This window comes from Centruroides sculpturatus, unplaced genomic scaffold (genome assembly GCF_000671375.1).
Source record: "Centruroides sculpturatus isolate CEXI.00-Female unplaced genomic scaffold, Cexi_2.0 scaffold247, whole genome shotgun sequence".
Classification (NCBI taxonomy): Eukaryota; Metazoa; Arthropoda; class Arachnida; order Scorpiones; family Buthidae; genus Centruroides; species Centruroides sculpturatus.
This window is the reverse complement of record NW_019384615.1, coordinates 123,638-137,459: the sequence shown is the minus strand read 5'-3', so window position 1 is coordinate 137,459 and position 13,822 is coordinate 123,638. Positions and strand designations below refer to the sequence as shown.

At 30.1% G+C, this 13,822-nt stretch overlaps 1 protein-coding gene across 1 annotated transcript in view; it reads left to right on the top strand.

The window, feature by feature from the left end:
• Positions 1–10,272, top strand: part of LOC111625343 (cGMP-dependent protein kinase 1-like) — a 35,317-nt gene extending 25,045 nt beyond the window's left edge. The window contains exons 13-18 of the mRNA XM_023368479.1: positions 8,808–8,897; positions 9,003–9,144; positions 9,210–9,373; positions 9,500–9,685; positions 9,758–9,824; positions 9,915–10,272. Coding sequence (XP_023224247.1) covers positions 8,808–8,897; positions 9,003–9,144; positions 9,210–9,373; positions 9,500–9,685; positions 9,758–9,824; positions 9,915–10,010 — 745 coding nt within the window. The 3' untranslated portion in view covers positions 10,011–10,272. The remainder of the gene's footprint in view (positions 1–8,807; positions 8,898–9,002; positions 9,145–9,209; positions 9,374–9,499; positions 9,686–9,757; positions 9,825–9,914) is intronic.
• The last annotated feature ends 3,550 nt before the right edge of the window (positions 10,273–13,822 follow it).

Sequence of the window (13,822 nt, the reverse complement as noted above, 5' to 3'; positions counted from 1 at the left end):
GTAATATGGAATGAGTATAAAGTGAAAATACAGTTTAAAGTTTAGCTTGCATGTTTTCTTAAATTTATAGGAATAATTTTAAAATCGTTTACTTTTCTATACTTAATATTATAAAGAAGTAAAGTTTGTAAGTTTGGATGTAGCAGGTAATCTCCGAAACTATTCATCCGATTTCAAAATTTCTTTTACCAATATTTAGAATGGACCTTCAGGGTGGACATGGGCTGTATATTATTCCGTTAAACATTCATATAAATTAAAAGATATCATCTAGCTAGGTAAGCGTTATATTTTTTATGTCAGCGGGTGGCGAGGGGCATGATGCGTACAGTACGTATATGAGTTAGGTAATCGCGCGGCACAGTCGCGTGGTCGGCGAGATAAGAAATTCACGTGTCCGAACTTGTATATTATATAGATTTCAAAATCCCCCTCCGGGGGAGAGGGACAAAATTAAGGCTTACCGTGAAGAATTCGGCTTCTATTATACTATTTTAGATGCGGTATTTTGCATTTTTGATTGCGTGTTAATAGGGTACGTCATGAGAATGTACACTAAGAAGGGATTTTTCGAAATTCCCTCCGCGGGGAGTGCTATACATTTATAATAGATACATTTTGAGTCACAGCAACGCGTGACCGGGTATGGCTAGTAATTAAAATTAAAATATGTTTGTGACAAAAAGCACATTGCTCACTTGAGGTTATTTGCTGATGTATTTACTATTTAGTACCACAGTCAATAATATGTAATATACTATAAACTATTACATGTATTATGTTCAGATTTATGGGTATCAATCCATAAGAGACAGAGGGGGCATCCTCAATATTTATTTTATACCATAGTACAGAATTAGAAGTAGAAACAAATACATTTTATTTTTTATATCCATTGTAAATCTGACAATAAGAAATCTTCCTTTTCGTCATCAGCCCAACCTCCAATATGCAGTTTATACCAATTGACACTGATGTTCAGATTATAAGATATCTAACAAACAGTTGAATGAACCTTTAAAAATGTAGGATAAATTTTTGGATGCTTAAACCAGAAGGAATGTAAGGAATCATTTTATTTTATATAAATATATTTTGTATATTTATAGACATGCTAAATGAATTCAAAATGAAACTACAGTATATAAGAATAAAGTTGTCATAGATCCCACTTTTTCAGTTTGTCCCGATTGGAAAATTCTTCCCAAAATGTCCCCATTTCTAACTAAAAATATTCCTACAGTATTTATATTTAAAAAAGTCAAATAAGAATTGCAGACAAGTTTCTATTGATGTTGTGCACACATATACTACCTGTCCTTACATGCAACCTTTAGTAATCTGTAGTGCATGTCTATGATTACATCTGGCTGTAGTCTAGTCATTTTTTTTTTTCTTTCCATCGTGTGGGCAATAAGAGGACCTTTATTTTTAATCATATCCATGTCCACAATGGGTATGAATGGGGACAGTTGGGTGTAAGTCTAATAAATACAACTGGTTCAGCAAATATTAAATGTTCAATAATTGATAATTCTTAGAATCTTTTCAACACCTTACCCACTGGACCTAAATACAGTACTATCTTAACCACATTTATTCCAGCTTAAATGACTTCAGCTTAAAAAAATTGTTGTTCTTTAAATCAAAAACTATAATAATTGTTTTAATATTTGGTATCTTAAAATTTTTGTAATTCAATTGCATTGTATTCCACTAAGTTAAATGTATGGCTGGGAGTACCTAGCTCAACTACAAGTTATAGCTAGCATCTTCAACATTTAATTAAGTCACCTACCCAATGCTTAATTAATACCCAATTTATCAATTTTTACCACAATGTTACCTCATTTATAATATCTCCACTTCTGGTTTTGAACTTATGGCAACTTTATAGAAATGCAAGGACATGGAGTGTCAAATATATTAATATAAGGTTACCGTACATCCATATGTAGTACGGACTATCTGTATCTGTACCATACTTAGAAAAAATAAAATGTCTGTACTTTTTGACCTATCATGCAGTTAGTTAAATCATAACCACTTAGATTAATTCTGACAAAGGGTGGTAAATTTTGATGATTATTATTGTATTTGTTGGCTAGGTGACAACATTGTTTAAGCAAATGTAACCACTCTGTTGCTTAGAGCCCATTCATTGTTATGGTACATGTTGTCTAAATGGCAAAATAGTTTTCTTAGGTAAAATTTTACCTGCAATTTTAAATATACATGCACCGTCATGGTGGCAGTCACGATTGTTTGTGCTCCCAATGGACTTCTCCTGGAGGGGAACTGCCAATTGTTTAACGTCACTAGTTATTGATACGTGTGTTCAAGAACTACCATGAATCAATAACTAGTGACGTTAAACAATTGGCAGCCTGCCGGCACTGGACGAACTCCTCCCAGAGGGCACCCCTCTGGGAGGAGTCTGTGGGGAGAACAAACAGTTGTGATCACCAGCATAATGGTGCACAAGTAAAATTCTACCAAATTGCATTATGTGCCCCAAATTGAAACTTTATATATGCCTACATTTACTAGATTTAAAAATATGAATAAATTCCTTTTATTTGGCCTTGCTGTCTGAGTACTTTTAATGCTAATCTGTCTGTATTTTGCCTTCGAATTAATAAAAATATGACAAATGTCTTCACCCACACTGTATATATGAAATGTATGCATAACAAATGCAAGGTATACATGTTTAAAAATTAAATCTGCCTTATACTTGACAAGATATTAATATGAAGAGTGCTGTATACAGTTTTCATCAACGTCGAATGACAATGCTTATTGTGTAAATACAGTAGATATTTAGTACAGGAAACAAACAAATCTTCGTACCTCGGAACTAGAAACGAATAATCTTTTCGCTTGATCGAAGAGGCAGGGAATCTGTCCTCTGGCATAAAGTATATGTTTTAACATTTCTACCATTAAACTGGCATAAGTTTTATTAAGCACCCATCCGTCGAAACAAATCCCAGATACTAAAATCAAGTATTTCTGTAAAATAGATTTACGGTATATTAATTTATTCGTATTTTCTGACAATGCGAGGCTTATTTTTAAAGTAGGTAATATATATATATTTCTATATCACTAATTTACCACTGAAAAGGAGTTTGATGACATTGTAGTAACTAACTCCTAGACTAAACATAATATGTTGCATATCGATATATCTTTCAGTCGTATCTTTATCTCTAAGCTGTATTAAATCGTTGTCATTATCCTTCCATATTAAAAGTTCTACTAGAGCATTTCCAGCAGAGTATATTAGCGCTTCTACTAAAGTGTAACTGTAGGCTATAAATAAGTAAGAACTTGCTGTCTGATCATTAGTTAAAATATTTCTTCACGACGATTTTAGTAAAAATTATTTCAAATAGAAAAATTTTTGAGAATCTTTAAGACATCGTCATTCTACTGACACTTCCCACTCCTTCACAATCTGCAATCTGTTACAAAATTTGTAACAGATTGTGAAAGGAGTATCCTCACTAGGGAGGAATATTCCCTCTCCCTTTTGAAGATATTATATTTGAATGAGTCTAAGAGACTTTCTATGGATAAATGGTCCTATTTAGATATTAGGCACATTAAGAAAACCCGGAAAACTCCACGTGGCCAGTCCGTTGATGGCGCGAGAACCCGCGACCATTTACCAGCGTTCAGTGGTTTTATCCATTCGTCCGTTGGTGGGCATTATATAGGCGAAATCTGTAAACCCGAATAATAGTGACATCAATTGCAATTGATATAAGATTTATCGAAGATTGTGGTGACCTTTTATTCTATTTTTATCTTTAAATTAAGTGTACATTTAAAATTATGTAAATTTAAATAACAACTTAATTAATTAATCCTTTCTTAAACAAATCTTCATTTACTAGATAAAAAATTCTAGAAACAATCTTTTATTCGTATATAATAACGATGTCATAAAAATTCACTAGGTGATAGTAATAGTATTTTACGAGCAGCTGTAAAAATTTAAAATTGCTATTACGTAACGAGAAATTTATGTGCTCAGTTTTGCCTCCTGTTGTTTATAATTATTATAATATATACTCACAAATTCTATATTTAAGATGTGATAACTTAGTTGCTTTACTTTAATATATTTTAAATAGTTAAAAATATTAAAAATATGCATTTTGTTATTACAAATTCTAGTCAAATTTTCATATATTCACACGGTGTAAAACAGCTACAGGGTTGATTACCATAAGAGTAGTTAAGTTTGCTCGTTCGCAGGTTGTGACCGCTACGTAGCCACTCGATACTCCCCTATAAAAGTCATGCTTTGCAACGTATATTGTAATAAAATGGAAGTGAAATTTGCATTTTGGGAATGATATATGTAGCCTATATACCCTTACATGTATATGTATGTGGCCTTTCTAATTCTGACTTTTCAGCCATTCACTTAGTTAAAAAGTGTAAAGAGCGGGGTTTGTGCTAGCAAAGCAAATGGGAATGTAATTCATAATTGTGAGAAATAATTACCATATTCACGTGGACAGCCCGAGAAGTTCCATCGAAACTGACACCAGCGCCTCGTACACAGGCTATTGTGAAGACTGTTGCAGATGCTGTTCGGAAATAAAACTCGATCATACGAAGAAGTTTTGCTCAACAATTGCGTAGTACCGTAGGAAGCGGCACCCGCAGACTATAAAACAGGGGAGGGCACAAGCTATAAAAAAAAGGGCATCGTATGTCAATAGTATATAAAAATATACAGTATATATATATACAGGTATACCGTATACCTTGATTAACGCAGTCTATTAATCCTCCGATGCTACCGCGCGTATATAAAAGAATCGAGTTAATGAAGCTTGGGTGTATGTAAGTAACTGTAACAAGCCACGGGGCGTTTACTATCGAGATATCGGGAGCAAAGGGCGTTCTTCAAAGAANCATCCATGTTAATCAGATTACTTATTTAAATTTTGTAATTTTATAATTTAATATTTAATAAATAATTTTTAAAGACATCACAACATAAAAAAGAGAGTTTAAATTGCATTGTTTATAAATGATTTCTTTTTTTTTTCTCAGTAAAATAAATGTTGAGAGTGTAAATAACTTGTAAAATCTCATTTGTCATTTTTTTTCCTTTTATTTAACTCGAAAGAATTGGTAAAAATTCTAAATTTTCCAAAATAACAGCTTTGACATGTATATATATAAATTGTATAAATTCGAGTATAAAAATAAAACTAACTAAAGGAAAATTTAATTATAGAGAAGAAAGACGAACGGCCAACGTAATTGCTCTGCAGCCTGGAGTAGAATGCCTGGTGCTAGATAGAGAGTAAGTACACCATCTTTTTCCCCCCTCTTATAATAATTTTAAGTACTATTGACTGAATAAAAACTGCATATTTAAATGTAGGTCCTTCAATCAATTAATTGGCGATCTTCAAGAGTTGCAAGATAAGCATTACGACGACAGTTCTCTTTTAAAAAGGTATAAATTATATCGAAATTTTTTACTATTTTTTTGTTACTTTTAATTTTTAATGACGGTTAAAATTTATTTCGTTTTATAGACTTTCTTCTTCGATTCCAATTTTTTTAGCAGACGAAAAAGAACAAGAACTGTCTTCTGTTACTTTGGAAAATTTACAAATTATCGCGACTCTGGGAATTGGAGGATTCGGAAGAGTCGAATTGGTACATTTCATTTTATGTTTTTATTGGTTTCAATTAATATTATTGCAGCAAAGGATCGTACATAAATTGCGTAATTCTATTTTTATACTTTCCAACTACCATCCCATCTCCTGCAAAGCTTCGTAACGCCGTCGCACACGCCCAAGTCAAAATTACATAACGCGTATCCTCTATGGACTCCTTCATTGTACTAAGGAATACTACACAGCGCGGGTCATCTAACGTCACATTATTTTATTAATTACCTAAAAAGGAGTGACTTAAACGTTATAGTTCGTTATACTTCAGAAACAGAAATGAATCATTATCCGAGAGTTAAGATCCTAGTATTACGTAACGTTTTTGTGAACACCCTACCATAGCTGCGTTACGTAATTTATGGATAAACCCTCAATTAATTTGTTTTTATAATTGAGAGGTTATTTTAAATTAGAATCGATTTATAACAGTAAGTTTTTCCAGTGATTTTACAGTAAAACCTTCTATTTAACGCCGTATTCGTAAAGAATCAACGGATACTTATATAGGAATCTTATCCATGAATTACTGAATGTACGATTTTGCATTGCAAACATTTTTTTTTCATCGAATCACGTGGCTTTCGTTCTTTCAAACTCGTACTTATGCGTAAACCTCATTATTGTTTGATGTACAGTACATACAGTACAGTACATCAAATTATCGCAACACTCGATTTAGTGACGATTTCAGAAAAATTACACTATTTAATCTGAAAGATTACTCTATTTAAACTAACAATTAAAATTACTGAGTGTTTATTATTGACGTCAAAATTACGCTTTTTTATTTTATTGGATAATGAAAATTGCACTCAATTGAAATTTACTGAAAAATTCTTTTTGGCTAATTTATTAATTAAATAAATTTTGTAAAAGTGATCAAACAATTCATCTTTAATGATTGATTAAGTATTGATTAAAAATTAATAAATTTTTAATTAAATTAATTTCGTATTTGATAATTAAAGGTTCAACTTACTACTGACAAGGAGAAGACCTTTGCATTGAAATGTTTGAAGAAACATTACGTGGTAGAAACTCAACAACAGGAACACGTTATAAGCGAGAAGAAGACGATGATGATATGTAGGCATCCTTTCATCTGTAGGTAAGCTGAATTTCTTGAATTTTGAATATAAAAATTCCATATTTTTATATATAAGACTGCTCCAATATATAATACCATTTATTCGTTCTGATTGAAAAAAAAATTCACTTTCTTTCATGTTCAAATATTTCTTTAAATAAACCTAATACCGTTTCTATAAAGCAACTGAACTACTTTAAGGCTGATTGTAACTCACGCCGTTTCCAGCAGATGGCATTAAGAATTTAATGCTTTTTCTATGGAAAAATCCTTTTTCAAAAATTCTCGAAAACGGAAGGTGCTAGAACCAAATAGTTTTCTGCGTTAGAATCCTATTTAATTCTTTTATTAACGTACGGTTTAGAATTTTGAAACTCGAATTAGTTAATTTTCTACGAATTTTTAGTGGTAAAAAATTTGTAGAAAATTAACTAATTCGATTTTCAAAATTCTGAACCGTACGTTAATAAAAGAATTAAATAGGATTCTAACGCAGAAAACTATTTGGTTCTAGCTCCTTCCGTTTTCGAGAATTTTTGAAAAAGGATTTTCCCATGGAAAAAGCATTAAATTCTTAACACTATCTGCTGGAGATCGTGTGCATAAACAAAGAGGTTACAGTCAGCCTTAACATTAAGAAAAGAAGCATTTATAGTAGAAAATTAGGTTTAAAAAATATAAATATGGCGTATTTATATGTTTAAGCATAGAGCATAGAGAGCATAGTAAGCATATTACTGTCGCCCAAACATGAACAGTTTTAAGAATGAGTGAAAAATGGAACTAAAAAAAGGCTAAACAGATTATTTTTAAAAAATTCATTTATGTATTGACCTATAACTTAATCATATTATATTAGAAAACCTATAAACTGACTCTAGTTAAAATTTTAAGGATTAAAACAAGAGAAATCCGAAACTGTTATTTGTTAGTTAAGGCAACGCAACATTTGGGCGATCTGCTTAGGGGGATCCTCCTTCCGGGAGGTCATTTAAGGGTAACTGAGGCGTTAAATACTGGAGAAAACTCGGAAAACTCCACGTGGCCATTTCATCCTCGAGGCGCTGACCCACGACCGAATTACCAGTGTTCAGGGACCGGAACTGCATGGGAGAAATCCCTGACTGTCCCCGACAAATCGGGACGTATAATCACCTAACTTACGCATCATTAAAATCAAAACTTTTTTTAGTTTTCTTTACTTTTATACCCCTGTGTCACCAAGACCTATTTATTTAACCATATTTATCACAGGTTTGTCCAGGCACCCAATGGCGACGACCAGATGGTGAAGAATGGGGAGAGCAATAATTACCGTAATGATTAAATTTACAGTAAAATTTTATATAAATAGACTAAAGAAAAGAAATACATTTGTTAAATAATTTTAAAACGAATATCATATTTTATTTTTACAAAAAATCTAAAGGGATATAAGAATAATTAAATAGAATTAATCACACTCATTAATTTTAAGATGTCTGTAATTAATAATTACTGTATAATTAATGATTCCATTCATTAAAATAGAAAAATAAATAAATAAATTTAAACGTCCTGTTTTTTAATTTAAACATTGCGAACTGATGTGTCTATTTATAAAAACTGTTACCAGAAAATGATGTGTGGTCGGCAGCAAAAAATAAATAAATAAACTTAAATTTCATTTATTTATTTTTTCCTCCAGCTTCGTATTTAGTGATTAAATCGAAGGATTTATATCTTATGTTTCTGTTTGTTTCCTTTCTTTGCATACTAAAAATGGATATTTTATACTTACACCCTTCGATACGTAGCTTAGTAGTGTTGAATTATTCATCACATTGTTTAACACTACCGTTTCTCACCGTTTAATACCTCCGAGATGGAAGGAAAAAATAGAAATTCTTTTTTATCTGAGGGATTTACAGCATGAAAAATAACCATCGATCTTTCTTTATAAAGAAATAAACACCTTAAAAGTCGTATGTATGAAGAAATATTAACCTTTTAACTAATTCCAGACTTTATAAGACGTTTAAAGACTCGAAGTACGTGTATATGCTGATGGAAGCTTGTTTAGGGGGAGAAGTTTGGACATTTCTTAGAGACAGGTACAGTAAGTAAGATTTTCTATCATCCTTTTATGCTCAAAATGTTGCATTTGCAATGATTTAACTGAATAATTGTGTTAATATCATTGGATTTGTTGGGTTTAGAGGATCCTTCGATGATGCAACCACACGATTCTATACTGCTTGCGTGGTCGAAGCTTTGGAATATCTTCACGGGATAAAAATTATATATAGAGATTTAAAACCTGAAAATTTATTACTAGACAAGGATGGATACGTCAAATTGGTAGGTATTATCTTTATATCGAAATGATTGAAAGATATTCATGTATCTTTTATGGTGGCGTATAGGTTGATTTTGGATTCTCTAAGTATCTCGCTAATGGACAGAAAACGTGGACGTTCTGTGGCACTCCTGAGTATGTAGCACCCGAGATAATTTTAAATAAAGGGCACGATCGAGCCGTAGATTATTGGTCCATTGGTATCCTAATGTACGAATTACTAACAGGAATGTGAGTACTGTACATTTCTTGCTTTATACTTATCTCATAAGATTACGTCTTATAATGATGGCCATTTAATTATTTGAATTTTAAAATTTCCGAGAGTAATATTTAGCAACTATACTATATTTTCAGGCCTCCTTTCACGTCTAACGATCCGATGAAAACTTATAATATTATTTTAAAGGGAATTGATGCTTTGGAATTCCCTAGAAGTATTGGTAAAAATGCACAATCACTTATTAAAAGACTCGGAAGAGAAAACCCAACAGAGAGACTAGGATATCAGAAAAACGGAATAGCAGACATTAAAAAGCACAAGTAAGCTGCATTTAGTAAGATCTCATCTTGTTTAATCACGCGATGTTTAAAATGTAAATTAATTTTTTCCAGGTGGTTCCAAGGTTTTAATTGGGAAGGGTTACGGAGTAGAACTCTAGTACCACCAATCGTACCTAAAGTAAGGTGTTTTCTTCTTAATTATTATAGATTATTTAATAGATTAAGATCTCAGAAACACAAAAAACTTCATACAATCTGTCGTTTACAGGTTAATAGTCCTACAGATACGAGTAACTTTGATACTTTTCCACACGAATTCGAATTACCTCCAGACGAATATTCAGGCTGGGACGAAGATTTCTAGCAAATTAAAACAAAAAGTGCTATACATCTTATGTAAATACATTGTTAAGATTGTTTCTATGACGAATGTATTTTTTACACATAAAATATTCGAATGGAAATGTGGGATAAAAATACTGTTTCAGATGTAAATTCTGATATATATTTTATAAAAGAATAAAAAGAAAAAAGATTTTATGTCAAACTGAAGCACTATTTCTGATTTAATTCGACATAAAATTTACATCTTATAGTATAACCTACAAATTTATAAAAGTAAATACTTAAAAATTATAAAAATATATCTTATAAAAATTTTGAATATAAACATTTAATATGAGTATATTTAAATTAAGTACAATCTCAATTTTTAATTAAAATTTTAAAACAATGCCAAATTTTAATGAAAACTTGCATTCATTATTTTCAAAATTATAATTAAAACATTAAAAGAAAAAAAAGTACTTGGAAAATGTAACTGGACTGTTAAATTTTATAAAATTATTTATACTAAATTGTGTTTAAAACAAATTTTCGAGTGCTTGTTAAGTCTTTTTTCATTTATCTTTTATGAATTTTAATTATTTTACTTTTAAGAATTTTTCATACAATTAGAAGTTTTAAGATTTTTATTTGTTTATTAATAAAAAATAAATAAAGAATAGCAAATGCAAGGATTTATAAAACAATGTTTTTGGGCATAAATTTATATTAAAATAATATAATGCTAAAATGGCTAAGTACTGCTTTAATAATCTAAGTTTCTTTAATATAATTAGCTTTTACAAAGTAAAATGATTTAAAATGTTTAATATTACTTTAGTTGATTCATTTCACAGGAATAATGAAAATTTAATGTTGGTCTTCAGGTAACTACAGTATAATCAATGTAAGGATTATAAATCTATAGAAAACAAAAATTTTTTTATGAATATTTGTCTTCATATATATATAAAAAAGTGATTTTATTCTTCGATAAGTTTAGTTGATAATAAACTTTAATTAATTTTTATTTTTAATTTTCTTTAAAGTATGGAATATTGTTAATCTCTGATGAAGGATAATAGACAGCTTTCATTTGCTTCATTAAATTACTTCAAATTTCGATTAATGTTAAATTTTGCGAGCTTTCTTTTTATATTTAAATTAAAAAGAACTTGTAAATTACCTTTAAACATGCTTATAAATGTAAATGTCTTCAACAATTTACACATTCACATATGACAGATAATATGATATCAAAGCTAGACAAATGTTTGTTTACAAAAAAAAAAAAATTAAATATATTTAAATATTTTTGATTTTATAAGGAATATTTTAAAAGCAGATACTCATCTCTGTTCTTATAATTTATTTTTATACCTTCTATTGTTCTTTTATAATTTGAAACTGTAGAGTTAGTGTTTGTGTAGGAGAGAATACATATAACAATATTAAGAGTTAAAGTTAATTGGGGGAAGAACAGCTACGATTTTAATACATTTCTAGATAATAAAACAATATAAAACATAATGAAAATGCCGACAAATTTGTTCAAATAAAAAACATTGCTTTCATTTGTAAATTCATAAATGAAGATAATATAAATTTAACCTTGTCTTGGCCCATTTTTTGAATCATCCGACATACTGGCAGTAAGACGGTTTTTTTTTCTATAAGCTATCAATCGTGGGTTCGATCAGGCCCACAATGGGGCGGCCGGATGGTGATGACATATCCGTAATAGAACAAACCATGAAAAATTCCTTATATTGCTCGCCCCGATTGTACTGCACTTGATATACTAGAATTTCTTTTATTTTTTTTGGAATATTTGTTTATTAAAATATTACACTGTATATAAGAACAGATTAATAATTTTATTGATATTTAACTATATCAATAAAATGAAATTTCTGAAAGATAGAGAAAAGTTAAGCGGATATTTTCCATTATTAAAGCCTTAAAGAGAAAATTACATTTTATAATAAAAAATATAATTGAATAAATATTAAAATGTAATTAATGATTGTATTTTAATTAAGGGATAGCTTATATTTAAACACAATGAAATTAAAAATAATAATAATTTCAGATTATTGAATCAAATATTATGAATAAGTTATTTAAGCAATTCTTAATCTACTTACAATCTATATTCTTATTACGGCCAATACTTATGAAAACAATGACACTTTTAAAGTTGAAGAAAAATCACATTTCTTGTATTGCATTAACTTCAAAATCATTTGAAGTCAATGCAATACACGGGCAATCTACGAAAGAGGATGCTTCCCGGAAAGGAGTCATTCAACTATAATATCACCAATTTTAAACCTTTTTTGACTATCTACCCTGTCATATTTTGTCACAAATTTTTGAAACCTCCATGCGGATGTTACACTTGATCTGTCACCCCAGATACTAAAATCAAGTATTTCTGTAAAATAGATTTACGGTATATTAATTTATTCGTATTTTCTGACAATGCGAGGCTTATTTTTAAAGTAGGTAATATATATATATTTCTATATCACTAATTTACCACTGAAAAGGAGTTTGATGACATTGTAGTAACTAACTCCTAGACTAAACATAATATGTTGCATATCGATATATCTTTCAGTCGTATCTTTATCTCTAAGCTGTATTAAATCGTTGTCATTATCCTTCCATATTAAAAGTTCTACTAGAGCATTTCCAGCAGAGTATATTAGCGCTTCTACTAAAGTGTAACTGTAGGCTATAAATAAGTAAGAACTTGCTGTCTGATCATTAGTTAAAATATTTCTTCACGACGATTTTAGTAAAAATTATTTCAAATAGAAAAATTTTTGAGAATCTTTAGGACATCGTCATTCTACTGACACTTCCCACTCCTTCACAATCTGCAATCTGTTACAAAATTTGTAACAGATTGTGAAAGGAGTATCCTCACTAGGGAGGAATATTCCCTCTCCCTATTGAAGATATTATATTTGAATGAGTCTAAGAGACTTTCTATGGATAAATGGTCCTATTTAGATATTAGGCACATTAAGAAAACCCGGAAAACTCCACGTGGCCAGTCCGTTGATGGCGCGAGAACCCGCGACCATTTACCAGCGTTCAGTGGTTTTATCCATTCGTCCGTTGGTGGGCATTATATAGGCGAAATCTGTAAACCCGAATAATAGTGACATCAATTGCAATTGATATAAGATTTATCGAAGATTGTGGTGACCTTTTATTCTATTTTTATCTTTAAATTAAGTGTACATTTAAAATTATGTAAATTTAAATAACAACTTAATTAATTAATCCTTTCTTAAACAAATCTTCATTTACTAGATAAAAAATTCTAGAAACAATCTTTTATTCGTATATAATAACGATGTCATAAAAATTCACTAGGTGATAGTAATAGTATTTTACGAGCAGCTGTAAAAATTTAAAATTGCTATTACGTAACGAGAAATTTATGTGCTCAGTTTTGCCTCCTGTTGTTTATAATTATTATAATATATACTCACAAATTCTATATTTAAGATGTGATAACTTAGTTGCTTTACTTTAATATATTTTAAATAGTTAAAAATATTAAAAATATGCATTTTGTTATTACAAATTCTAGTCAAATTTTCATATATTCACACGGTGTAAAACAGCTACAGGGTTGATTACCATAAGAGTAGTTAAGTTTGCTCGTTCGCAGGTTGTGACCGCTACGTAGCCACTCGATACTCCCCTATAAAAGTCATGCTTTGCAACGTATATTGTAATAAAATGGAAGTGAAATTTGCATTTTGGGAATGATATATGTAGCCTATATACCCTTACATGTATATGTATGTGGCCTTTCTAATTCTGACTTTT